Source organism: Anguilla rostrata, chromosome 10, assembly GCF_018555375.3.
Source record: "Anguilla rostrata isolate EN2019 chromosome 10, ASM1855537v3, whole genome shotgun sequence".
Lineage (NCBI taxonomy): Eukaryota > Metazoa > Chordata > Actinopteri > Anguilliformes > Anguillidae > Anguilla > Anguilla rostrata.
In genome coordinates, this window is record NC_057942.1 from 13,978,781 (window position 1) to 14,006,423 (window position 27,643).

General features: G+C 41.1%; 1 protein-coding gene across 4 annotated transcripts; it reads left to right on the forward strand.

The window, feature by feature from the left end:
- Positions 1 to 500: 500 nt before the first annotated feature.
- LOC135265078 (nuclear receptor subfamily 5 group A member 2-like) lies at positions 501 to 26,956 on the forward strand. 4 transcript variants are annotated; one of them, XM_064354312.1, is made up of 8 exons: positions 501 to 574; positions 686 to 727; positions 4,167 to 4,285; positions 4,511 to 4,652; positions 6,192 to 6,847; positions 14,935 to 15,054; positions 16,052 to 16,199; positions 22,916 to 26,956. In XM_064354312.1, exons 2-8 carry the CDS (start codon positions 703 to 705, stop codon positions 23,167 to 23,169), a joined length of 1,464 nt encoding a protein of 487 aa, XP_064210382.1. In that variant the 5' UTR covers positions 501 to 574; positions 686 to 702; the 3' UTR covers positions 23,170 to 26,956. The 4 variants fall into 4 exon arrangements, with proteins under 4 accessions (XP_064210382.1, XP_064210381.1, XP_064210383.1 ...); XM_064354313.1 differs by having other exon boundaries at positions 573 to 591; XM_064354311.1 differs by having other exon boundaries at positions 533 to 727.
- The last annotated feature ends 687 nt before the right edge of the window (positions 26,957 to 27,643 follow it).

The following is a 27,643-nucleotide window of genomic DNA, read 5'->3' on the forward strand; positions in this document are numbered from 1 at the left end:
ATGACCTACGTTCCCTGGAGTCCAGCTGCTGATTGGCCTATTACATTTCTCGCGCCCATATTAGATTAGACCTGGGGCATAGACTATTTATCCTATACTTACTGCATAGATCTGGATATCTTTAAATAAACGAAATATTAATGATTTACGCATTTTATATTATGTAATACTTCAGTGGTTGTCTTTCAAGTTATATTTGTCTTAGTTCATGAAGTTTCAATCAAACAATAAACTGGTTTATAAACTGGATTTATGCATGTGTGAATGTAACCAAATTAAGGCTTTGTTAATCCAAACGCGACGCTTCTTCTTCGTCTTCTTCTTAACTATTTAATAAATAATGCATTTTACCAAACCCTCTCATACTTTCATTAGGCTACACACAGGGAGATGTATGCAGATTTTTCAGTTCAGCGCCAGAATGGCCGTATCACTTTATATCGCTTCATAGTTGTCACATGAGCTCAATGTCCAATCAGGAATTCTCTAACTCATCATTTAGTTAAAAAAAAAAATCTGGGGAAGACGCACAGGGGATTGCGTTTCGTAGGCTGCACGGATTGAGGTCGACCCGGTACAATATTATTATATGTACTACAATTTTCTCGAGAGTTCATCATTTAGATTTTATTGTGGGGTGAAGAGAGAACTAGGACATCTCATTTTATTATGTCCCTTTCTGTAGCTTCTACAGAATCCAGCATGATCCAAGAAGACGAACTTGGAAGTAAGTGCAGCTGTTTTCTAACCAATAATAAGACCTGTTTTATCGTTTCTTCCCCTCTCTCCTGGCAATGGCATTTAGTGATTTTTTCTATCCAAAACATGACTCGAGCAGAAAGCAGAAAGAAACGATCAAATAAATCGAAACATAAATAATACCCGGTGGTAAATGAAGATGAATCAACAAATCAATAAAAAATAATAATTAATTTTAAGGGAACAATACAGCGTCTTTAAACGAACTCATATAGGCCTATAGTACAGTGAGAAAACGTAACACATAAAAAATGCAATTTAGAATTTAGAGAATGATATCGGTTATTCTCGTTTCACAAATGCGCTGCCTTTTGATGTTAGATTGCTAAAAGTTGCTAGCTGCACAACTTTTCAACATCTTGAATTTAGCTTAAAACGCATTACTGTGCGAGTGTAGCTCGTACTCACACATATTTCGTGCAAGTTCATATTTCTCAACACAAGAGTTTCAAATGGGGTGCTTTTAAAGTGTAATGGGACCAGTTATTCCTAGTCCCCAATCATAATGAGACCAGCCATTCTCAGACCTCAATGATATTGCACACGAAATCATATAGGCTATGTGCTTCATTCAGAAAAATGAAGGTCTACCTGAGTAGCCCTTACTCAAGCAAAACAATCACAAGGGAAATGTCCTGAATGTGTCCTCTGCCGAAATTTTCAAGACAAAGCACAAATATTTTTAGTATAATGTTTTTTTGTGTAACAATGTAAATTCAGTGAATCAATTTCTATTAGACAGTAGTGTTGTTTTTTGTACACTCTTTTCCAATGGAGGTTGCTTGCTATTCACGTCAGAAGCCACGTTAAGAAAAAAATACAGCGTAATGTTAGAGGAAAAATACAAACACAGCATTTAACGCTTAGTTAGCTCTCACCTGCAATCTGGAGCCAGACAATATTGAAAAGTCTAGCAAACGTTAAAAATCAGTTGAACTTTTAGTCTTTATCCCAGTCATGACGTCACTCTACCTTGAAACGGCTGCACGAATACAACGAGAGAACACGGAATTGCACGAATTTATATACACTATTAATAAAATAACATTGATGGTGGGAAGTTTTTCAGGTACTTTTATACTAATTTCGGATTGGATAAGTAAAGCATTAACTGGCAAATTTTCCTGTTAATGCTTTACTTGGTTAAAATTGAACACATATTTAACCTATTTAACCCATATGTAGCCTATTCATACGTTTCATATAGAGGCTGTTATTATTATTTGTGAATTAATTGTTGCATGTTGTTCATTGGGGTCAATCGGTAAGGACTAGGATATCTGCAGCATAATGCCACTTTATGTGCATAGTAGGGCCTATATTCTCTATAATCTTTTGAAATTATTAATTAGGCTATATTTTAGAATAGGCTAAGTGCGCAGTATACATTATATGGGCCACCGGTATTCCGTACTATAGCGAATACGAGAAAACACGAAAAAATACGAGACATATCACTTTTTAATATTGGAAATTGTTGCTGTTTGTAAACATTTCTGAAAACCCATTATGTGTCTCAGTGATTAACCTGTGCATTAATTTGTATTCATAAGGTTTCTTATTTATCTTATCTTAGGTGTTCTTTGCGATAGTGTATCCAATGCATTTTCTTTGGCATTCGTGCCTTGTCTTTATGGGGCAATGAAAAATTAAACAAATTCTTGAGTAAAACCATTCTTACTGGATTTGGCTTAAGTTATGTATGATTTAATTCTTAGGCTAGATATTAAATACAACCGAAGTGTCCTAGACAAATCGTCCTATTGCCCAGTAATTGAATTTACTCGAAATATGTGCGCGCTTGAATAAACTGCAATGAAGTAACTGCGTTTTTAGTCATCGCTTAACAGCAGCATGCACATTATGCCATTAAATCACACCACTTAAAACGCGATTCTAACTTTTTAGGTCAACCATAAAGATAGCAGTATATACTATATACATGATTAGTAACTTAAGCTAATGCTGTCACATTAAAACAGCACGTAGCCTAGGTGTCATATCTGCGGGTAAGTTAGGCCAAATTAAACATTAATAATAATACTAATACTAATACTAATAATAATAATAATAATAATAATAACAATAATGACCTCTTCAGATCCTTTTGGAGGTGAGGCAATATTACTCGTGTTTTCGGCATGAGGTGGATCGTTTCTTTCTCCATCAAAAAAATACTAGGTCAATAAATGACGGCAGCACACCGTAGCTATACGTGTCTCTTTTTCCAGATAGGATGGTTCACCCGTCGCTCTCTGGCGTGGCTCCCAATAGGAGATTTGTACGGTAGAAAATGGGAGGCGTGCTTATGCCCGTGGGTACGCACATGGGTGCATATTAAAGAGGTAAGGGAAGAGGTGTGAAGTGTAGCGGTTGCTAGTGTTGAAACCGTTAAGTGTGTATTGGAGGTACAACGAATGATTGCGCACGCTGCACTAGATTCGAACGCTTCTGTTTGAAGAATAAGCTACTAATCACGGAATATCAACGTTTCAACCAAGAATTGCACGTGGGACACGTTCAAGGTAGGCCTAATTATAAACGTATTTAAATTCATATAACATTTTTTTACTGTATTAATTTTATATGAAGGAATCCGATGTGTACGTGCAGTTTTAGTTCATTTTCATTGTGCGTTCTGGTTTACGCAAAGTGTTACGGTGCTGCTCTGCTCTGGGGTAATGCTGACTATAGGCTGTAATTAAAGACATGTAAATGTAATTCAGTAAAATAATATGGGTCTCATTTTGCAATTAAGTACATATAAAAACGAGGATAGAATATGTATTGTGTATTGGGTTAAAATAGGAATGATCACAATGTGTTTCACATGTCATTTTAACATATAAATCAGCTCGACATAATGGCTGACTAGCTTATGTGAAGTATTTTCTTATCTGTAGTTTATGAATTCTTTTTTCCCCTTTATTTCTCCTTTTGGATGTGAAACGCGTGTATTAAATTTTGAAATGTTTCTCGATTCAGTGATTGTAATATTTCGCATGTTTTTCAAAGAGTTGTCATGTGATAATCTACATTTAATTTGGCATATAACGTAGGATGTTCAATTAACATTTGAGTCGTAATTAAATATGTTCTCCCTCTCGCAGCTGTTTTTGATATTGATATTTGCTTTTATATATTTTTCACACGGTGTCTGTATTGGAGGCTTCTTGATCAAACGTTTGACATTCAGTCTTCGATCTAGTGTAAATGTTTTTTTTCGCTTTTCTTGTGCCTTTTTCATACAGATATTTTTTAGAGACAGTGGTGGACTAACCTGCTAATAAGCACGTTTTGTCTTATAAATTCGTTCATACAAAGCACGTTTTTTTTGGATGTGTATCGCATCTAACATTAGGTTATTTGTTGAAATTATTACATTATAATTCCATATTGTCTCATAGGTCTTCCGCTTAAAGTAATGGACTACACATACGATGACGATTTGGAAGAGCTGTGTCCAGTTTGTGGGGATAAAGTTTCTGGGTACCACTATGGACTACTGACCTGTGAGAGTTGTAAGGTATTCTAAAATGGCTGACTACTTCGCAATCTGGAATAAAGCATTATTATTATTATTATTATTATTATTATTATTATTATTATTATTATTATTATTATTATTATTATTATTATTATTATTAGTAGTAGTAGTATTCTTATTATTAGTATTATTACTTCTTGTTGTTGTTGTTATTATTGCTATTGTTATTTATGTGTATAATATAAATGTTCTCTCTTTATTCAGGGCTTTTTCAAGAGAACCGTTCAGAATAATAAGAGATACACATGCGCAGAAAACCAGGACTGTAAAATTGACAAAACTCAAAGGAAAAGATGTCCCTTTTGTCGATTTCAGAAATGTCTCAGTGTTGGAATGAGACTAGAAGGTAAATTGTTATGAAATCATTTTATAACGTTGTTTGGAACGCAGAATTAAAAGAAGACGGAAAATCGGTCTTCTAAAAAAATGCAATTTTGTGTTCTGTTATCTTTCTTTATATTATTCTGAAACAATGCTGATGATCAGCCTATGCCTATACTGTAAATCCATGCTATATCATCGTTTTTGTTTTTTTTACAATAGGTACGCTTTTGATTATATACATTGTTTTTATTTTAACGTGTTCTGTTTGGCATTTGGGGTTGCTTCTAACTGAAGCGATTGACGCTTATATATGACATAAATTACTTATTAATGTATAGCGTCAGTATAAATATACATATTCCGCTCTAGCGAATAACTTGAAGCATTTCTCTGAAGGCACAAGAAGAAACTAAAATATTTAATCATTTACTAAAGTAAGTTTGTATTGCGCAATTTTAAACGACCGTCAAAATAATATCCTTATAGTATAAAAATGTATCACATTGTTACGAATCTCTGTCAATTAGCCTTGCTATCAACATTTTGCCGTTCAATACATTGTGCTGAGTAGCGATATATATGTACAAAACAATCAAAGATTGAATAGTGACGAAATTTATGAATTACAAAATTCATAGAAACGGCAGTTGTTTTGTGAGAGGTCTTTAATATTGTTTTGACATTATGTACTCAATGTCAGCATCAGAAATTCGTCTGAGGGTGTCAATTGAACGTATGTTTAAGGTTAATTCCGCGAAGATAATATGAGCATTAACTGCATACTCATTGTTTGAATATTAATGTAAAAAATGTACTCTAATAAGTGGCCGAGTAGAAGGAAGGATTGATTTCGGTTTACCACCAGTTGCCGTGGCTCTGGCTCTTGAAAAAAAAAAAAAAAAAAAAACCCTCTAAGTGAGCTGGAGCTGAGTTGGATGGTATCTTGGGAATAAACTGTATGCGCTTTACTGACTGGGATGCAGAAAAGCACCTGTTTTTTGAAGAGAAACGACACATTCTTGACTGGCTGATAAAGCTCTGGGAATAAGCTCTGGTTCTCATAAGAAAGGGAAATAGCAAAAAGTGAAGGGATTTTTTTTAACATTGTAAGGAACAGAAAGCATTTCTAGGTCTAATATGGAAGAAATGAGATGCATCAGACAAATAGAAGGGGGTCTATGGTCTCAAGGCGGGATTGAAATTCATTCATACTGTTCCTATATTTTCATGCTGAATATTAATTTCTGTTTAGGTGTCTTAAGAAATACAGTTTACCGTAGTGATTGCTAATAGCTTCATGTTTTTATATGTTATATAATACAGAAACATTTTTTTGTCCCAGTTTATTTTTTCTTAAAACTGAAATAATGTGTATTGTAAAAACTGTAGATCAGTAAAGATTGTATGAATTTTGTCAAGATCCATTAATTGTACACAGAATCAGTGCAGTAACCCAGTTTTTTGTCATGGCATTTTAAGTGTGGATGACACATAGAAAAGGTCCATGTTATCTTTGCTTTAAAAAAGGTCTTGACATCTTTGTCTTCCCTTTTCTTGTCAGCGGTCCGCGCTGACCGCATGAGAGGGGGCAGGAATAAATTTGGCCCCATGTACAAGCGCGACCGAGCGCTGAAGCAGCAGAAGAAGGCTTTGATACGGGCCAACGGCTTCAAGCTGGAGGCCACCCCTCCGCTGGTGTCCCCACCTCAGACTGACTATGGTTTCACGGGCGGCCTCCAGGGGCTCCACCCCGGCTCAAAGGGCATTCTGCCGTCCACCCCTGCCTCCATCACCCCCACAGACTACGAGCGCAGCCCCTACGGACCCCCGTCGCTCGGCTTGACCGTGCAGAGCCACGGCCCGCTGGCCGGCCAGTACCAGTACGCCCCTTTCCCCAGCCGGGCCATCAAGTCCGAGTACCCCGACCACTACACAAGCTCGCCCGAGTCGCTGGCGGGGTACCCGTACCCGGACGCCTACCTGCAGGGGTCCCCGCAGCCCCCCAGTGTGCCTCAGCTGGTGCTGGAGTTCCTTCGATGCGACCCGGACGAGCTGCAGGTGCAGAACAAGATCCTGGCGTACCTGCAGCAGGAGCAGAGCAGCCGTGCCAAGCACGAGAAACTCAACACTTTTGGCCTCATGTGCCGCATGGCCGACCAGACGCTGTTCTCCATCGTGGAGTGGGCCCGGAGCTGCATCTTCTTCAAAGAGCTCAAGGTAGGTCTCCTTATGCCTAATTTACTCAGTTTATTAAGTCAGCTTATGATTTGAAGGGTTCTTTTTTGGTTTACAGTGTAGCAAAACGTAGCAGCTCAGAATAGCTAACCCTGGGTGGTGTATAATGGGAGATCTTCAAAAAAGACCTTACTCTCAATAAAATGGATTATTGAGGACATAGACTTGCAGGAGGTGCTGGGTGCACTCAATTTATGTGCTGTAAGTCATTTTGCCTAAACGTATGATACATGACATAATAATAAAAGTAATGAGATATAAAGCAAAATCACTCTGTCCATTGGCGATTGTAGATTGTAGATTGGCCAACCATAAGCCTACTTTTAAAAATTTTTGTCTGCACTTATCTCCATCTAGCTCTCACTCTTAATAGTCATTTGTCATTGCTGTTGGAATTAGTCCTCCGAGACAATAAACCAAGGCCATCTTGTTATTACGGTGATTGTGTTTACTCTCCATCGCGGTGCTGTGTGATGGACAGGCAAGAGTCCGAGGGCGCAGGTACCCTCCAAGCGGACATAACTGAAAGGCCACATCGGCTTCCCTCGGCAGGACGTAGATCACTGACAAACCGGAGCGGGGAATGACAGGCGTTACCTTGAGTGAGTGCAGAAGCACCTCATGAATCGAGAAAGTGCTAATGAAATCCCTATTGCCTCCGGCTCTGGAGGAGCTCCAGCCCGGTGCTTCCGCGGTCGCGAATGGGGCGCACACTCAACACAGAAAGCGGGCCTCGCCGTTCTTGCTCAGAGAGGCGAGCGCGAACGTAAGGGCTACTGTGCGTCCTCCCGACAAGGTGCAACCACCTGCGCTGTCAGCCAGGAGGAAACAGCACTGACGGCTCGCGGTTGGCGCTGCGGAGAGTGGCATTCGCTCTGTGATAACCCGGCGTGGACTGCAAACTCGCGCTGATTTTCCCTTCACGTCAAAAGGGAAGATTTACACTTCCCCTCGCCTTCACCCGGGGCAGTGCTCCCTCTCTCTCTCTCTCTCTCCCTCCCTCTCTCTCTCTGACTCTCTCTCTCTCTCTGCCAGAGCCTGGGACTACACACACACACAGGAAGTGACTTCTTTCACAGGCTGAAAGTCAGTTTGATAATTCACAGCACTATGAGGACATCTTACCAGTGATCTTTACAAGCATGACTTGACCATGTTTCTGGAACATATGATGATAAGCTAATGTCATCTTGATGTATCGTGTTTTTCCATTCAGAAAACTGGGCAAGGAAATGGTTTGTGACGTAGTGTGTTCAAGTGAGAGCTGCGTTCTCACAGTCCTCTTCAGAATATCTGATAGAGTAAATGCCCGCGAAATGATACGTTATAGTCACATTATACAGCAGTGTCAATGCCGTAAAATGCACCTCTCCATTTCCCTGAAAAGATGACATTTACTGAGATTACTGACATTGAGAAGAATTTAACAGAGTAGAACCGCAGTCATAAGATGGCAGACATTCGCTCCCTGAGGTGTTCTGGGGGATGTTTTAAGCATCAGTGGTATTTTTTTATCTGAGGCTGTATGCCACCGGAGGTTTGTCAGGGGGCTCCTGGATGAGACCCTGGAAAAATGGGGAGCGCGGTTGAAGTGACACCATAACCTGGACCGTCTCCTTTTGGGCGATGATTTAAGAGGCCTCGCCGCCAGATCAAGAGATAACTAGCAGTGCAGACCGTGGTGTCAAGTGAAAGATGTAATTGAAATGTGCCACACCGTAGGAGTTATGGCCCTGGCTGAATTCCATCTTCTGCCTTTAGAGGTAAAAAGAGAAAATCAATACTATCATATAGGGGCGTACGAGCGCTGTCTGGTGTGAAGAGAGGTCAAAGAGTGCTGTTGTGAGTTTGTTTGTGGTGGTGGGTGGCGTGGTGGAGCCGTTGTAGTAACTGTCCAAACCTGACCCGCGCCCACTCCTCGGGCCAATCGGGCGGGCTGTACGAGTGCCCCGTTTGGCCGCTGAGTTGTGCGTGGGTGCCGCACTTCCGCTGGGGAACCAGGCGTACGGCTTCCGTGAGAAACCGAGGCCCCTTGTCTGCTGAAAAGTACACCTGCGCTCATTTTGGATGCTGTGAGGTGCTGTCTTGGGAATGATTTAAAACTGTTGTGGGCTCAATCCGTGTGGGTTGTCAAGGCTCAGAGTTATAGAGTTGGCTTGGCAAGGCTCTGGCCATCCTAAAATAAAGCACTTGAGCCTAAACCAGGGTCAGAGGAAGCTGACCCAGCCTGTGTTCTCCTGACGCAGAATGCGGAGAGATAGAGGCGCTCACTTCTTTCTGAGCATGGGGCTGATCTGATAGACAGCACAATGGGGGTCATTGTTTTTATGATAAGGCCAACAAAAAAAAAATACAATGACAAATTAATATCTGGGTTGAATTTGAAGCCCCTTTTTCCTCCCCTTCTCGCTTGTTTGAAATGTACACTATTCGGAAAAGTCTGTTTATTTGAAATTATAGCTGATGATTATTTTTTTAAATTAGTGGCATAATTTCACCCAGCTTTCGCTGAGGCCAGAAGTTGTACGCTAAATGCTGATTGCTGTATCTTTGTTGCTTTATGTGTTATACCACAGGCGGTGCAGGACTTGATCGTGTGAAATGAACTTCCTTCCTTCTTTTCTACAGTACTTGTCCTGTGTCAATAAATAGCTGTTTTCTTACCTTACTGGCAACAGTTCTATTTATAATTTGAACCCTGAAATTGTTTTCGATGACAGAAAATTCAGTAGAGAATAAGCCCAGCTACAGCTCTTATCAAATAGCACAAACCATTTTTTGCAATGTGCGTAGAAGGGCAACGTATATGTACAAAGGTGAAAATTGCTATTTTCACTCTCAGATCTACGTGTCAGCTGTTTTGTGCCCGTTGGTGACATTGAAATGTTAGTGTTCGCTCACAAGCCATTATGAAACCTCTGACAGAATTTATGTGCAGAGAGAGAACAAAGATGAACTGGTTGCCAAGAAAGACTCCCCTGAACCCCCTCCCCCCCACTAATTACATTCCATCCAGTGGATAAGACAGGAATGTAAACTCATGAGTACCCATCTATTGTATTTTACCATTACTGTTGAGTGCAAAGGAGAAAAAAATTAATGGAAAAATAGTTTTAGGCTGTTCTAGTGAATTTCTGTCTGTTGTGGAATGGGCCATCTTTTGCCCCCTCCCCCCCATTTTTTGGTTTAGCACGACACACAGGGTACAGAAGAAGAGAGCTGATGCCAGGGGCCGACTGTAGCGTCCTCTTCCCCAGCGGACCCCAGCATTGATCTGATACCACAGGGGTCTGCAGTAGCTCAGTAGCAGTGGAGGATATTGCCAATAAGCTTTCAGTCATCAGAGATTTTGGAATGTAAGAACAGAATATGCCGTAAGCTCTTTTGCCAGAGAAACAAATGGAAAAATCAAGCAGATATTTTGTGGGTGTTTTCTGAAGAAAACTTTGTCACGTACTCTATTCTTAAGAGGTAATCATGTGTTGTAGGTCGTGACAATAGATCTTCATGCCTGGCGGAGCTCACTAGCCACTGTGTATCTTGTGGCTTCATCCTTGTCCTTTCCATAAAAGATACTGCTGTCTCACTACAGGTGCAACAGCTGTATCACACTCTTAAACTAGTAAAGCATTCCAGTTATGCTACCAGAACAGCTTCCATATTGGCCTTAGAAGTATCTGGACAAAAGCATCTGCCAAATTAATAAATAAGCAATTTTTAATGTACCGTAACAACTTGGGTCAGTATTTACAAATAGATTTTTTTTGTGCATGTGAATGTCAATATGATTATCTCCCGCTCTGTGTGTGTAGACTTTTACACTCACACACGTATACATGTTTAAAATCTCTTTAAAAAAGAGAAAAAATGAGAATTAACTAACATATAAAGGTATGAAAAATAACTAAATGTAAACATACATCTTTAAAAAAAATTATTTTAATATTTACACTGTGTGTGATATTTTTTCATCAACACGTATTTGCTTATGTGTTCTGTCCATCTTACATATTTTTTACAGATATACTTATTGGTACATTTTTTATTTTTATTTTGTCAGGTTTATTCAAGTGATAGGATAGTGAGGTTTCATGAAACAAAAAATTGGGAGTTTCTTTTTGGTATCAGTGACTCTGATTTGAGCCAATCGGTGAACTTTGCTCTGGAGAGAAAAACCTTTTTGTTTGTTCAAACAACTCAGAGACCGACAACTTGTTGTACTGCCACCTGTAATGGGTTCATGGAAGCTCTCTCCCCTCACTAGTTTTAGGTGCCCTAATGGAATACTGGGCACCTCAATGTGTCCTTATAGGGGGACAATCTGCCAGTTTGGAAGTTTGAAATCAGTAGAAGTTAAATGTCTAAGGGCATAATCAGACCATAAGCTTATGAAGGGTTTTTTTTCCCCCCACAGCGTTTAGTTAATGAATAAATTATTGCAAATGAAAATGAGATCATAAGCTTAGTGTTGCATTACATGACATGTTCATAGCCATAGACTTAAATATAATATTTATGATTCTTGTAAGATATGAAACCATAGCAACTGCGAGACAGACTGCACATTTATGAAAGTTGTGTAGGGTGTTACCATTTAATGAACCAGTAACCACACTTGACATACATACTGTACAGTTGCCCCCAGTTGATTCCCTGTTCGCACATTAGACAGATTTGTTGCCTTTGGACAGTCTGCAGTATTAATTAAATTGTGATATATTGCTGAGAAAGAGCAAAGTGTGATGCGAACCGAGAAAGAAATCTAGCTTGGTGGAAGGATTAGCTTTTTCCCTTGAGACACATTTACAGCGCGCGAGAAAACATAGTAAGTGATTCTGCATATGTACTGGAAGTCAGTATGCGTGTCTGTGTGCGCGTGTGCGCACGTGTGTACATGTATGTGCGCGCTTGTGAGTCTGACTGTGTTGGCGGTAGGTCACTCTTAGTCCTTTTAGCTTCCTCTCACCACCCCCCGGCAGGCAAGATCAAGAAGTCAAGAAGTGGGTGCCTTTGCCTCGTACCCGCCCGGGGGGGGGGGAGAGAGAGATTGGACTCCCCTGCGGGGCAGATATATGGTTTCATTTAAGGTACAGTAATTCTGTCAGCAGCCCGGCTGATAAACGAGTCGCCGGGCCCCGGACGACGCCATTAGGGGGCGGCGGAACCCGCTCTCCCGTGTCACCCGCCGCAGAGTTACTGACGGCGTTGGCCTTCGGCTCGGAGTAATATGGAGCGCTGCGGGGAGAAGGGCGGCCGCGCGCCCCGCCGCCGCTTTAATGGGAGAGGAGAGGGACGGAGGGCGGGCGGAGGACTGGGAGAGGTGAGGAGGTGGGAGAGGTCACCCCCGGCGCTCGTAAATATGGCCTGATGAGGGTGTCACGCGGCCACCTGCTCCAGGGGCTCCTCTGAGGACAGGGGATTCAGGATCGGGGAGCGCGGAGCCTCCTCTTTCCCCTCGTCTTCCTCGGTTTTCTTACGGCTCCTGCTCCGCGTACGTCTTCGTTTATCTCCCACCATCTTTGTGTGTCTGAGAGGAACAGTTGGTCCACAGCACAACATGAGTGCAGAGGGCTGGAAGTGACATCACTGGAGTTTGAAATGGATTGGACGAAACTATGGCTGATCGAGCCTGTATGTACAGAATGTGTTGCGACTCTGCCAAATAAGGTCAAACCATAGGAAAAATATACTAAAGAGATTTCCTTCCAGTGCTTTGGCATCAGTACTGACATAGTTGCAAAGCTTTTGTTATAAAGAAGAATAGTGCACTGCAGTCACAATTGATGCACCCAAAACAAATGTTTTCATTGTGATCCGAATGGATCTTTGTCAGGTCAAGACAGCTTTTCAAGAAGAAATTTGCCATGATACCAGACCAATTATATGCCAAATAGCATTTATTCTTTACCAAGCAACTCTGCTGAAAGGCAGGTGTTCATCTCTGGCAGTCTGTAGCTGTGCTGGCTAGCCCAGGGGAGTGTGGGTAACAATGTATCGCTCCCACTGTCTGTCAGGCCTGGTCAGAGGGAGTGTGCCTTTGCGTTTTACTGGAAAGGCACACAATGGCTGCTGTGTTCTTTGCAGTACCCACCTGTGTGAGAGGCAAACACTGATAAAGATGGAAAAAATTAAAACTCTGTTACCCAAAATCAGTGTGGCTTGTCATCCAGGCTCGGCTCACAATTCAGGCATTTCCAAACAGTCAAGCTCGCTGATAAGCAAGCGAACTACAGGATTTCGGACCAGCACTCCCTCAGTATGCTGTGCCAGAGGGCTGAAGAAACCTGCTGTACTCCCTCACTGCTGGTTTAGGTGTCATAAGCAGTTAGTTGAGAATGCTGACCTGTTGACAGTCATAAATGTCCACCGCTGCAGCATGTTGTTATGCATCAAATCTGTGTCTAATCCACATACGTCTGGATGCATCTTAAACAAGAACTGAACAGGCACTGTTCAGGTGGCGGGGCTCCTTTACTGGCACTTTTTGCCACCTAGTGGTAAATTAACGGTACTGCTGTGTGCCTAAGGGAGCAACTCGATGACCGAAACAAAATGTATCTGTACATGAATAACACTGCATTTTGCTGATAAGAGGTGTCAGCTGACATCACGTGCCTCAGAGGACAGCACGTGCTCGTCTGCGCAGTGACAATGAGCGCCGACAATGAACGATGCAACGCCCAATTGAGAGTAAAAAGAGGGAAACCATTTAAACCATAAAAGCTGTCTTCTACATATGCTAATGTGAGAATAATTGAAATGTGCCTGAATACAAGAGTCTTGCATATTTCTGTGGCATGCTCGTGTTCAGCAGCGTTGCATTAAAATGAACTCAGGTTAACCCCATCTTCAGAGCCCGCCTGTGATACTTTGCGTCTCTGGAGGTTATCGATGTCGCTGGCGGTGAACAGCGGGCTGTGCTGCACGGCAAACGGCCTGCGCTGTTATTGTGGCGCGCAAGGTTGCAGGGAGCACCGCACAGTTTAATCTGCCATGGCAACCGTGGGCTGCAACAAAGGGAGCGGCGCTCCGCTCGCCGTTATTGTCACGCGTAGGCGACCGTTAAGGTACGCGCAGCGATGCATTTCTCCGCGGTGACAGAGATTAAAATGATCATTCGTATTAGCAATGGATTTTTTTTGTTGTTGTCTGGAACATTTTTGGGGACGTTCTCCACAGTCGTTGACATCACGAGGCAAGCTGGCGGCGGAGTTTGCCGCTGCTGAACAATGTCGCGCCGCGGCACCGTTGCTTCAGAGCCTTTTATGTTGTCTCTTTTCTCTCGCAAGACTCAGATGTTTCATTCTTCTGTTCTTGCGAGGAGTCGGTGTGCACAGAGAACAGGAGGAAAGAATGAAACGAATTAACGCCGATAAAGGATTTATTCTGACCAACTGTAATAACCTGGAAGCAAACCATTGTAATACGTAACGAAGAGTAAACAAAACAGTGTTTTCCTATCATTGCATTTATGAAAGTGAAACCTGACTCCTCATTTATTGGTTACACGGAGAGCAGGCTATCCGGGTATGATGGCCATTTTTCCATTGAAGTTTCAATTCACAAATTGGATTTCATTTTCTTTGATTGACAGATTTGTAATTAAATTGACATCAACTCTGGATGGCATGCAGATTTCTTATAGGTATAAACAAGTCTTTAACTGATGTGCATTTACAATAATATATTGATAATAGCATAACGCAAATATATTAATTTGTAATTGCACCCAGAGTTCTCAAACATATAGTATCTACATAAGCTCCCAACATAAATGTACATGCACTTTCACTATGGCACTGGAGAAAAGGAAGCAAAGGCAAAATGCAAACGCATTGCTTTTTGGTGTGCTAACAAGTGCAGCCTCCTGCATTTTACAGTCAGGGTGTAAACCAATGGGATCAGAGAGGTGCCTTTCACCACTGTCTGGTGGGTCAGCAGTGGGTAGGGATTTGAACTTTGTGGGATCCCTGTTTCCATAAATGGTCTTTCCCCCCTTCTGTCTCCGTGATGTGGGCCCTCTTTCCTCCTAAGTGCTGATTAAATCAGACTGTTTCTCTTTATGACAGGTGGGAGACCAGATGAAGCTCCTGCATAACTGCTGGAGTGAGCTGCTTGTGCTGGATCACATCTTCAGACAGGTGCAGCACGGCAAGGACGGCAGTCTGCTCCTGGTCACCGGGCAGGAAGTAAGTTTGAAGCCCGAATGATTAAATCCAGCCTGACTCTCTGTAATACATTCCATGTCGATCACATATCAGACTTTATTCTCACCAAAGTTCCCATAATGTTTGTTATATCTTTTTGATGATCATCTTTTTCATTATCACATAGGGAGGGAAGTGAATGTCAAATCCCAGCCATATATTTTGGCCCTTCATTACTATATTTCTAAAACAAATTAAATCAAACTTTCTCATTGGACTTATTTTTTATCTTATTATTATAATAAGATACAATAGGCTCATTAGGCAGTAAATGAGGCAGTCCTATGAACAGTATTTAGCAAGGTCATCAGGGGGTCTTGCGGGCAGATGAACTCAGAGGCACAGAAGCGCGGATGTTACGCGTGATGTTCTGCCGCCCCTCGCCCCTCCCCTTCATGTGCCTGCGCTGTCCACTTTTTGGGAAGTACCACTCTCCCTGGCCATGACCCCTACAGATACCTCTCCTTGTTTTCCACATGCTTGGTCGGTTTTTCAGAGCAGGAAAAAACAACAATTGTCTGATAATTCCCAGTCCATCTGCAGTCTGGAATGGAGTCACAGCTTTTGGAAGAACAATACAAAATGTTTCCTTTTTTGATTTCGTTCGGTTATGAGGCACCATTTTAGCTCCCAAGTGCCATTTTAGCCTCTTCATACAGGATTTCGGGGAACAGAACATGAAAAAGTGCAGAGAAATGGTTCTGGGATCATAGCTGGGATCATAACTTTTTCATCTTGGTCAACCCAAATAATCTTGATTTACCTTGAGAGAATTAGCAATTGTGTAACACCCAATTGTACTGTATTTAAGCGCAGAAAAAAATTAATTACACATTCTTTGGATGTTCTGGAAGACTGCATGTGTGTGAGTGAGTGTGCGTGTGTCTGCGCGTGTGCGAGTGTGCCTGTGTGTGTTTGTGAGCGCATGTGTGCTTGGGTATGTTTATGTGTGTATTCAATGCATTTAATGTCTTGGCAGATCGAGATAGCGTCCATCACAGCCCAAGCTGGAGCCACTCTGAGCAACCTGGTCCTGAGAGGGCAAGAGCTGGTAGGGAAGCTGCAGTCCCTGCAGGTGGACAGAAGGGAGATTGCCTGCTTCAAATTCCTCATCCTTTTTAACCCAGGTGAGTGCTCTGCTTCAGCTGGGTGTAGTAGTCAAGGTGCTGGGCTTGTAACCTAAAAGCTGTAAATTCAGTTGTTTGCTGCTGGTGTACACTTGAGTGAACCAAGCAAATAAAGTGGTTAATCAATCCATCTTCTTATATTGCTGTTAGCTAATTATAGTTATAGTAGGCTATATTTTGCATAATACCGCATAATTGTTTCAGAAAAATAGCAATATCACCAGAAGGTTTACTTACTGTCAATGTTACAATGCCGATCCAGTGGACTGAATCCCTCTTCTTTGTGATCATGAACACGCTAACTATAGGCTACCATGGTCGCTACAAGTAGTCCTAAGTTACTGCATAAACTCCTCGCAAAATCGGTTTATTTCAGTTTCACTCAAGTGGAGCCCTGAACTTGCATGATGGTGTAGCTCCATGAAAATGTAACTCAGAATATACTTGGTGTAGCTATTTGTATCTGAGATGATTGGATGGGATCTTTTTGCAAACAAATCAAAATAGATACCATTTACTGCGTTATAATGAACTACCTGGTTACATAAGCTAATGGAATGTCAGCAACGTTTGTGTAGCTGTCCACTCATTCCAGATGGTTCTTTTGAGGGATTCTCTTGTCAAGAGAATTGGTTATGTTTACTTCAGCTGTGAGAGCATCTCACCTGCGCTCATCAACACTGAGCAGTGCTAGCTCGATGCAGTTCTGTGGTCCATACACAGTTCAATTACCCATAAACAGTTCAGTAACCATGGAAGTTCAAACAGTTTTACGGTTGTGCTCCTTGTAGGCTATTCATCAACTGTAGGCGTTTCACTAATCAGACTCATATGTTGAGGCTTATGCTGGCCAACCAGAGTCTACTATTGATGTACAATGGGTAAAAAAACTCCACTTTGTTATCAAATTGTGTCAAGTAAAATCACGCATTGATTCTTGTTTTTATATGTATTTTGGCTATGCCTGGATTGACAATATAACTGTAAACACCTTACTTTGATAGAAAAGGGCCGGAGTTTCTCCATGATACTCTGTGGGGAAATTGGGGGTTGTGGTGTATTGGACACCATATTGGTTTCCACAACTTCTGGCTCCTCCTGCTTCCTCCAATTCCTCTATACACTCTATGGGCTATCCTCAAATTATAGCTGCCTGACAGGTCCGACTCGGCCATCAATAAGTCATTGCTATACCATTGTGGTTTGTGTTGGTCTACTAGTTGGCAATCTAGCAGAAGTGGTGTCGCTGGTAGCTTTCGCAGGTGGCAGCAGCAACTAAAATAAATAAATAAATAAATAAATAAAAACAGCTGATGCAGGGTTATGCTACCTTCTGCCTAGCTGCTCTGTTTCTTCAATTCATGCTTTGCTGACCTACTTGGATGATACCGGTCCATCGTGTCCAGAAAGCCAGATGATCTTGCCAAATCAAACTGTCTAGCAATCTGGAAGTTCATCTTGGGAAATGAAAAATGCTTGCAGTGGCCTCACCACGCAGGGAAACATGATGTAGCCTGCCCTAAATAAGTGTCAAAGAGAAAAATATGTTTTTATCATCCTAGAAACTACGCTGCAACTTGATAATTTGTGTATCAATGTTTGCTTATCAATAACGAATGTTAAAGCTTGATTCATGCATTGATATTTGTACCAATGATTTCTTATAAATATCTAACTTCACAAGCTGACCTTTCTCTACTGAAACTTGCTTATCAATAACATAATGATTCAGCTTTATCATTCACTCAATTTTGTTCATTTTTGTAAGGGTTGTAAGTTTGGAGAGAGATAGATTTTGAAGAAAAAAAAAAACCCATTCCAACCCCTCCCCTTATACTGCGTTCCAGACAAAGTCAGATGTCAAAAATCAAAAACCTGATTTTTCTTACTTCCGACCACAAAGCGCTCCAGTGACTGTAGCTCCGAAAGATGACGTTTAAGCAAAATGGCTAAACCAGAGAAGTTGATGTTTAATCGTGTTGTTACACACCTGTCATGCCATGTAAGAAATGTTACTCAACGGTCTATTTTAATAGCTTAAAATTGTCTAGAGACGATTGTTTACCATTAACAGTGTAGTTGGCCATGCGTGCCGCCATGTTCGTGTGACCTCATATGACGCCTCTCGCTGAAGTTGGGGTTGTTGAATTTCGCCTGAATTTCCGAGTTCGAACTCCAGCATCAAGTGGCGTTCCATTGCACTTTTCCTTGTAGGAGGTTGGAAATTCCGACTTTCCGAGTTGGAATGCTGCATAAGCTGTTCTTCCAAAGCCCCACCCTCCAAACACATGCATGCACGCCTGGCATCTTAGCACTGTAGAGAGGACAAGAGCATTGAAAAGTAAAGTAAATATATTTATTTACAGCTATGGGCTAACGACAGTCAATAAAGGCAGACACCAGTGTTTTTGCTTGTATGTGACAGACAAAGTTATGGGCAAAACGTTGGTTAGATGAACATTACTAAACGCAGCTGGAACTGGAGTGTGCAATTTGCTTAAACAGCATAGGTTTATTTTTCCTAGAGCCCTATAATTTATTGATGTCCGTTGGGATGTGAAGGAAACAAAACTGTTCTAAAAAAAACTTACATACTGCACTTTTAAGTTTCCCGTAATGAACTATAGGCTTACAGCTTGATCATTCAATAATATTTGTACCGACTAACTCTCAGTCTCAATCGGTAGCCAACTCATCACCCTTTATTGATTGATAGCAAGCTAAGGGATTAAGACAATTCAATAACATGGCTATGTATCTGCTGCAAGCGTCCCCTGACAACAGAGATGTCATCCACAACTTCCAACATTTCACACCTGCGATTGGTTAAAATCACTTAGAAAGATGAAGCTTGCCCATAATTTGGCGGCTGCAGATTTTCATATTTAATAAGGAATACGTTAACGGTTGCCTAAGTTTTGACAGCATTTTTCCTCAGGAACTGTAATGTTGATTTTGTTTCAGTTTTCATTTCTGTTCTTGCAAAAATGCCCTAAGTTTCTGGTTTTCTTTTTTTGCATGTTTTCATCAGTGTACTGAAGTACACAAGTACATTTTTATTAAAAATTGGTTGTGGATTTGTCTGTTAGCCAAAACAATTATGGATTAGCCTGAATGATCTTCCATCAACAATGTTGTTCCCTTTCATTGAAAAGCTCAGGATGTCAAATAATGGCATGAAATTGTTGTGTTTCATTTCATTTAAGCACGATACATGAGTTGAGTATGGTTATTGTGAGTAAGGCATTTATGTCTTCATAAATGATTTTTTTGGACAAATCACTTAAATTAAGTGGTCACCAAAAAGCAGTGTCACATCAATGGCTCAGATATTTGTTTATTTAGAAGGAATCAATTATTGTCTAAATAGATTCCTGCTCTCAACAGGTAAATGTAATTAATTAAAATTTGGGCCCTCTGAAAAGGCACCGTCTACAAAGACAGCATCCATTTCCTTTGTTGTGTAGTGATGCTCAATAGAGGCTTAATGATTTGGCCTATCAGTTGATTTCCCAACTAACATTCATGCAGTATCTGCTGCTTTTGCCGGAAAAATAGGCTTTCATCGCCCACATTCCCTTAAGCGATTGCAATTTAGTGCCAGCCAGCAGTGAACAAAAGGCAGTTTAAATAATGAGAATGCTTGTTAAAGTAAAGAATATTTGCCGTTTCTCCTGTCTGTCTCACAACACACATACACAGATGCACACCCTCCCCATACACACACACACACACACACTCTGTCACTCTCTCTCGCTCTCTCGCTCTCTCTCTATCTTATTTCTCGATCAATGGAGTCAGGTTTATCAGGGCAATTTTCTTTCACCCCAAAGCAGCACTGAAAAGATTATTCAAAATATTTAATTAATGTGTGAATGCCTCTCCTGCCAGACTCAGCTGATGTTTAAAAGCAATCCATTAGTGAGAGGCGGCTATTGTCACACTGCTATAGAGCAGAACTCAAACATATTGCTATCGTGCTTGCTCTTCACCCAAATGCACACCCTGTCTTACACACGGAGGTTCACACACACACACACACACACACACACACACACACATACACGCACACACATTCATGCATATTAATATGTAGAGATTTAGTCTAAGGAAGATACATAAAGCTGTGTGAGTCCATATCGCTACTGTTAATATGATTTCTTTTTGGTAATAAAATTTTCTTAGATTACAAAAAAAAAATAAAATGCAAAAAATGCAATGCAAAAACTACTGGTCCCCTTGGGTCCACAGTGTTTGGTACTGAGTCACTGAGAAATTCTAGTTTGGAGTTAGTGCATACCACATAGTGGAGGTTTTATGGTGACTGAATTCCTCTAAGCTCAAACCTTTTCTCCAAATGCTGCAAATTCCATTCTGCGCAAGCCTCGCTTCTTAGCGAATAAGTGAAATCCTTCAACAGTAGAATGAGAATGGAGGCAAGATGTTTGTATTTTTCTTTGTCCTCAAGAGAATCAGAGGATTCTTTTCACATTATCTCTTTGTTGGGTAGATACATTTTTGCCTGGCTGAAGCGTTGGAGTCCTACTGAAGACATGCTGTACCCTAAAGACGCGGAGCTAAGGCTATACCTAAACATCATTTGTTGTAGTTTTAGCAGAAATTCCCAGACCTGCTTACAGTTTTTACTGAAATATGATGCTGGAAGAGATTATTGCCTTTCTCAAAGGTACAACACCAGTGGCTGATCTGTGACCCATAAAGACTCTAGAACAATTACAGCTGTGTCATTGGACCACTATTCCAAAATGGCGGTATGTGCATGTCACTGTCATGTTTACGTGAGACAGCTGATATTACAAGAGGCACTACTGGTTTAATCTCAATGCTCCAGATATTGCTGCAGTGAGAGATTTTGCTACCTTGTCGTATGGCTACCTTATTGTGTGTGTAGGTGTGTGTGTGTTTGTGTATGCTTGTGTGTGTGTGTGTGAGTATGTTTGATTGGGTGTGTGTATGTGTTTGTATGTGTGTCTGTATGCGCGCGCGTGTGTGTGAGTGTGTATACACTGGGTGTGTGTATCCTCATTGAATATAACTGGTTTTATGTGGGAGTCAAGACTCAGTCAGATGAAGGCAAGGCAATCTCAGGGTGTCCATCGGGGGATGACCTACGCACTGCCGTGTGAATGGAGTATTATTGTGTATTACGTTTTTATGGTGTATTACTCACACCATGTATTATGGTTGTAGGTCAGCATAAGTTGTCTTATATTTAGTGTTTTATTGATGTTGTGCTAACACTCACTATGTCGGGAATGTTATTAGTCAGGTCTAGTGCTCTCGTAGCTTTGATGGTGCACTTTTGCTCTATGTCCTTGTAAATCATTCTGTATAACAGCATCTGCTAACTGAAAGAATGCATTGCATGAATGTATATGAATCAGTCTGTATTTAAAATGACTGCATAGCATGATTTTGATCGTTTTTAATCATAGTGACCAGCTAGCTGTGCGGCTGTCTGGCAGTCGGAGGGTTGCTGGTTCGATCCCCCGCCCTGGGCGTGTCGAAGTGTCCCTGAGCAGGACACCTAACCCTAATTGCTCCCAATGAGCTGATTGGTACCTTGCATGGCAGCCTTGTACCGTTGGTGTGTGAATGTGAATGGGTGAAGGAGAGGCATCAATTGTAAAGCTCTTTGGATAAAAGCGCTATCTAAATGCAGTCCATTTACCATGTAGCATTCTGTTTAAGCCTGTGGTTTTTTCTCGTTGCGCGAATATCATGATAGGAGCAGTTAGCGTGTTATGACGCTGTGCTGGTCCTGGCTCATTTCACATCCCTGTGTATGGCTACTGTTCTACTGGGACATATCTGTTGAGACACATGCTCTGTCTAATTTCTTAATTCACTGTCACTTCATTTAGTGTGGCTGTACACCAAATGGACTGCTAAATGAATAGATTGTAAATGGGAAGTTATAGCAAAGCTATCAAGCTGGTTTCATAATTATTTGTGGTTGTAAATGCCCAAGCCATGCTGACAGTATCACTGTATGTTGTAAAATGCTACCATATGATTTACTCAGATTTGTATGAAGATATCTATCTACAGAATTCACTTCACTTGAAGTGCCCTTTTTAAAAGATATTTTTACATTGCACAATCTAGAAATGTCTGAACACAATGCTTTTAATACACAATTGCTATAATAATACTGAAATTTGAATTGTAGCTTAATTTTGCCTTTCAAAACATAAAATTCACAAGCATAGACCTGGAATCGTTTAAGAATGACAGTATCTAATACAGTTTATTGTTAATATTAAAGACCAGTTTTGCTTGATGTAAATTGTAGGTTTTTTTGATAGTGACGCTGTTTGCACTGGTATTTGTGCGTAATTCTCCTGGGTTTGTCAAGCCCTTTTCAAACAATGGCACCATCAAAAATATTGCAAGAGGCAGTTATTCATTTTTTTCCCTTCCCTGCTGCCTCATTTTTATGTGCAGGGTGTATATAGTCAGAGAGTTCTTTTTTGTTTGTTTGTTTTTTTAGTGCAGCCCACAAAAGTAGCATGTGCATTTAATGTTCTTATTTACTTAGTAGGTTTGGGTCTTGCTCCTGCTGCATTGCATTGTTTGGGTATCACTTTCACTGACATCAATCAGGCACTTTTACTGACATCAGTCAGGCACTTTTACTGATGTCCGCCAGGCCTCTCGGTTCACTGTTGTCATCTCACTCTTCCCTCCCGCAGACGTGAAGCTGCTGGAGAACCAGCAGTTTGTGGAGAGCGTGCAGGAGCAGGTGAACGCCGCCCTGCTGGAGTACACGCTGTGCAGCTACCCGCAGTTCCTGGACAAGTTCGGCCAGCTGCTGCTTCGGCTGCCCGAGCTGCGCAGCCTGAGCTCGCAGGCGGAGGATTACCTGTGCTACAAGCACCTGAGCGGGGAGGTGCCCTGCAACAACCTCCTCATCGAGATGCTGCACGCCAAGAGGGCCTGCGGGTGAGCGCCGGGGATCCGCCCCCCTCAGCACCGCCCACCCCTCCACACCCCTCCACACCCCGCAACCCCCCACCCCACCCGAGAGAGAACCACGTACTGAGCCAGGGAGGGACGTGCAGACAGAGGCTCTGACACCTTTATTTACTCCTCTGTAGTTTCATGTTTTTCTTTGTTTGTTTTCTTTTATTAATAAATGTATAAAGTATTGACATGTACAAAGTAAACTAATATCATATGCTCCAGATACATTTATCCCTTTTTAAAACTCGAACAGAGTATAGGTCAGTTTCTCTCTCTCTTCACTCTGGATATCATTTTTGCTTCTATGGACTATTCAAATTTCAGTTTCCCTTCTGAGTACATTCAATTCCCAAGTTCTGAATTGGGATTGAAACTTTGGCCTTTGGAAATTTTTGCACTTGACCCCAGCTCTGATGTGACATGTATTTCAACCAGTTGTCATTTTTAATGCAGTGTTTCAAAATGAGTGCGTTGTGTCACGTTTGACTGTTAACAGTTGAGTCAGACTCACATGTTATTCGTACTGTATGTTATTTGTGTGAGATTTGTGAAGTCTTATCCAATCTATTTCACTTTAGGGACTTTATAACAGAAACCTAACCCAAATTGTTTTCAGAGAAACAGAGATGTTTAAATGTTTTCATTTAATCCTTTGTATAAATGAATTCAGTCTTACTTTTCCAACCTTCATACTTTTTACAAAAACTTTGCCTCTGAATCATAGAGGAATCTTTATCAAGCAAGAGACACATCTAGACATCAAAATTTATATAACTACAAATAATTGAGATAAAGTTTGAGCTCAGATAATCAAATCAAATCCAGCTCAGTTCCTAGAAAGTAAAAATTACAAAAAAAAACAACAAAAAAACACTGAAGATTTCCTTAGTGTATTTTAGGAAGATGTGTAATTAACAATGACAGGTCATAGATTGTACTTTTGTTCAAATGTTGTATTTATAGGAAATAAAAGAAAATTAGATGTGAGCTCCATTTTGAAAAGGTACGGATCAAGTATCCAAGCAATGTTGGATATTTTTTCATACCTTGTTGATGTATACATTTTTGAAATGTAAGTCTAAACGGTAAGCTAAAGAGAAAAGTCAAAGACTATGCAAAGTTGCAGTTTGTCACAAAGCCTCACCATTGCATTCTTAAGTTAACCATAGCCCTTCTGATGGTGTACATAAGTCATTCTGTTTAGCATTGAACAGATAGCGAATAAGAATGACAAACTTTTGACCGAAAATGCATTTTTAATTTAATTGAAAATGAATCATCCTCTCTGAATGGGCATTCAAAGCTAGCATCTGAAAAACCCCTCAGATTTCAGTTCTAAAATATCATGGTGATAAAGGGCAGTTTCCTTCTCACTATTCCCAGCAAGGCTCTGTCCAGTCATGGAAGTGTATGGCAAATTATACCTTTAACTTTGTGATCGTTTCTGTTAATCAAAGTCAAAAAGAACCAGGAAAATTTATCTTCATGGAAAATAGAAATGACTGTGATCCTGATCAGCTGGTTACAGTATGTGCAATCCACCTCACATTTTCACAGGAATAACAGGATACCACCGTGGGGATGTCAGTGGTGAAGGAGAGGGTAAAGGCAGGAGTTCAGAGATAGTGAGAATGAAAGAGAAAGAGAGAATAAGAGAGAGAGGGGGAGAGAGAGAGATAGAGCAGCTTTTCTTAGGCATTCAGTGCTTGGATATGTGGGGGAGAGAAGCAGGAAGCCATCTTTGGCAGCAACATTTCTCCGGCCAGACGGAGAGTGTAGGAGAGGCTTGAGCACAGAGAGACATCGCAGACCCACGGCAACCCTGATCCCCTCCCATGTGTGGACAGGAAAAGAAGAAGAAAAACACAAGTCGGCCGTTTAACTTTGAATAGGTCTCATTTACTGTACAGGAGTATGGATCCTGGTCTGTCACCGAGGATCAGGGAAAGGTTGAGGAATTGAGTGCTCCTGCTTAGATCCTTTTATAGCCAGGCAACAAATGAGAAGAAAAAGCCGTGTGTTGCACATATAATTTGGTCACATTAATCGCGCATTTTCAATGGTGTACTTGTAGCTAGGGAGAAAGGGGATTTTGTAATAAATATTTGACAATCAGACCGATTTTTTTCTACTAAATTCTTTTGTTGAAATGCCACTATATGGGCAAACGCTAAAGAAGGAGGTGGAAAAGACATGATACAAATCTTGTGCAGTCCTATACTTGAATAAGGATAAATGAAATATATTCTAGATTGATTTTTACACTGAAGGATTCAATTAAATGCTGTCCTTACAGCACAAAAGTCCCTCTCACTGTGCAGACAATGGTGGGTCATGAAGAATAACCTTTTTTTTTAGTGAAGAAATACAGAATAGGTCTAAAATAATAACCAACTCAAACTCAACAGCCATGTACAGAAGGCACAGAACAAGGGAAAGAGGATGCACTGCAGAGCAGGAGAGGGGATTTAAAATGAAAGGAACATGAAACGCCACGCCTACGTGTGAGGCGCACACACGCACGCGCGCACACACACACACACACACACACACACTCGCTCGCGCACACGCAAGGGACAATGACGCACGCTCTCTCAGCCCATGAAAAATGTACACACAAATACGATTGTGCGTAGAGAGAGCATCACTGTACACAAATACGTCGCTGATGAATTTTAAAGTGGGATTAAAAGGTATGCAGCATAAAGTAGCCAAGAGGATGCCATCGGAACCAAGTATTAAAAGAAGCGCATAGACATACCAGCGATATGTAATATCTCATGTATATATATATATATGTATATATATATGCATACATATACAAACACTTCATGCAAACAGAAGAAAGTCGTATATTAATATATAGACATGCTGTTATTGTAAAATATATACTGCAAATACATTATAAATAATAGAGATGTCTTGTATTTGAAAAGAAAAGTGCATTATTATAAATAATCACATATAGGGGAGGGGTGGAAGGAGAGGAGGGGATGGAGCAGTGGCGAGATGCTGTGGTCTGATCCCCATGTTACACCACTGCACCCATATGTCTCGCAGTGAACAGCCATTGCCACTTTACACTGCCCAGTCTAACCCCAGGTCCTGGGCAGCCAGCCTGTCACATGCGCAGAGCTCCTCCTTCGATTATTGTAGACAATCCGAACACCTGCCTTAACGTGTTTTTGACCTGCCAGTATTAACTCTGGTTTCTACATGTGAAAATGAGAGCTATGCCCTGCTGTGGCTGGCCTGTACTGTACAGCACATTTATATTGTCAAATCTTCGACTAATGTTTACAGTGTACAATACTGTGCTGAGAGTCCTTCGAGAATTATTTTTAAGTTTGACGGTAAAACATGCACACGTGCTGTGTCTTGTGTTTGAGCCGTGTCACACCTTCCCCCACAACGGTCAGTAGGAGAGCTGCTCTCTGGGGCCTCAGACCCCCTCCACACACACGGCGAGTTTTACTCGTCCGTGTCCTTTGCTGGTGGTGGTGGGGGGGGTCTTTGTTTCCATGGGAACCCCCTCATGGTCAGGTGACAGCAGGAGTGCTCTTGGTCATGTGACGCACAGGACGTCACAAGCTGCTAAGGGCTACACCCTAAACACTGCCCCACAGTTGGCTGCTACTCCTCCTTTTCAACTTTCAAAACGCACACACGCACACACACATGCACACACACACACACAAAACAATGAACCTGTGTTTCAACTGTATTTTATTGTAATAGTTTAAATCAATAAATGCAATTTAGTAAATCTATACACGTGTCAATGGTTTTCATTTTCTTAAAAAAATGTTTTACTCCTTTTTCAACATTGGAAACAAGGCGGAGTTGTAAATATGGAGACATCGATAACCAACCTAGATGTGTCTTGTTATTTTACTAATGCATGATGACAAAATACAGTGCAGTTTAAATGAGTCGCGGAACACTGGTAGTTGAAGTCACATGGTTGTTGTTGCCAGTAACATGATGGCGAAGTCCCACCCACCTCACAACCAAAAATGTAGAACTGACCCTGCTCACAAAGAATTGTCTGGTATGCACGAATGCATCTATTTAAAGGTCATTTTTGAAAAACTGACTTCCACATGAGGAGTGGACACAGTGTGTACCATCCACAAAGTAGCACAATGCAAGTATAAAACAAGAAACTGAAATTATATTTTATAAAAGGCTATGCTTAAAAAAAAGAAGAAGCACAGAGGAGATTTGACCATCTGTCTTATTTATAAGTCATTTGGACCTGTACAAAATCTCCAGACAGCAGAACCACCAAAGGGTTTTACCACACAGGACCATGGGGAAATTGAGCCAGTGTGTGACAGCATATAACCAAACCTCACAATGCAATTCCAGTGCAATGTATAAAATAAAACAGGACATACTGTATGTTTGCTTATGTGTGTGTGTGTGTGTGTGCAGAAATTTAGGACCAAGTTTAC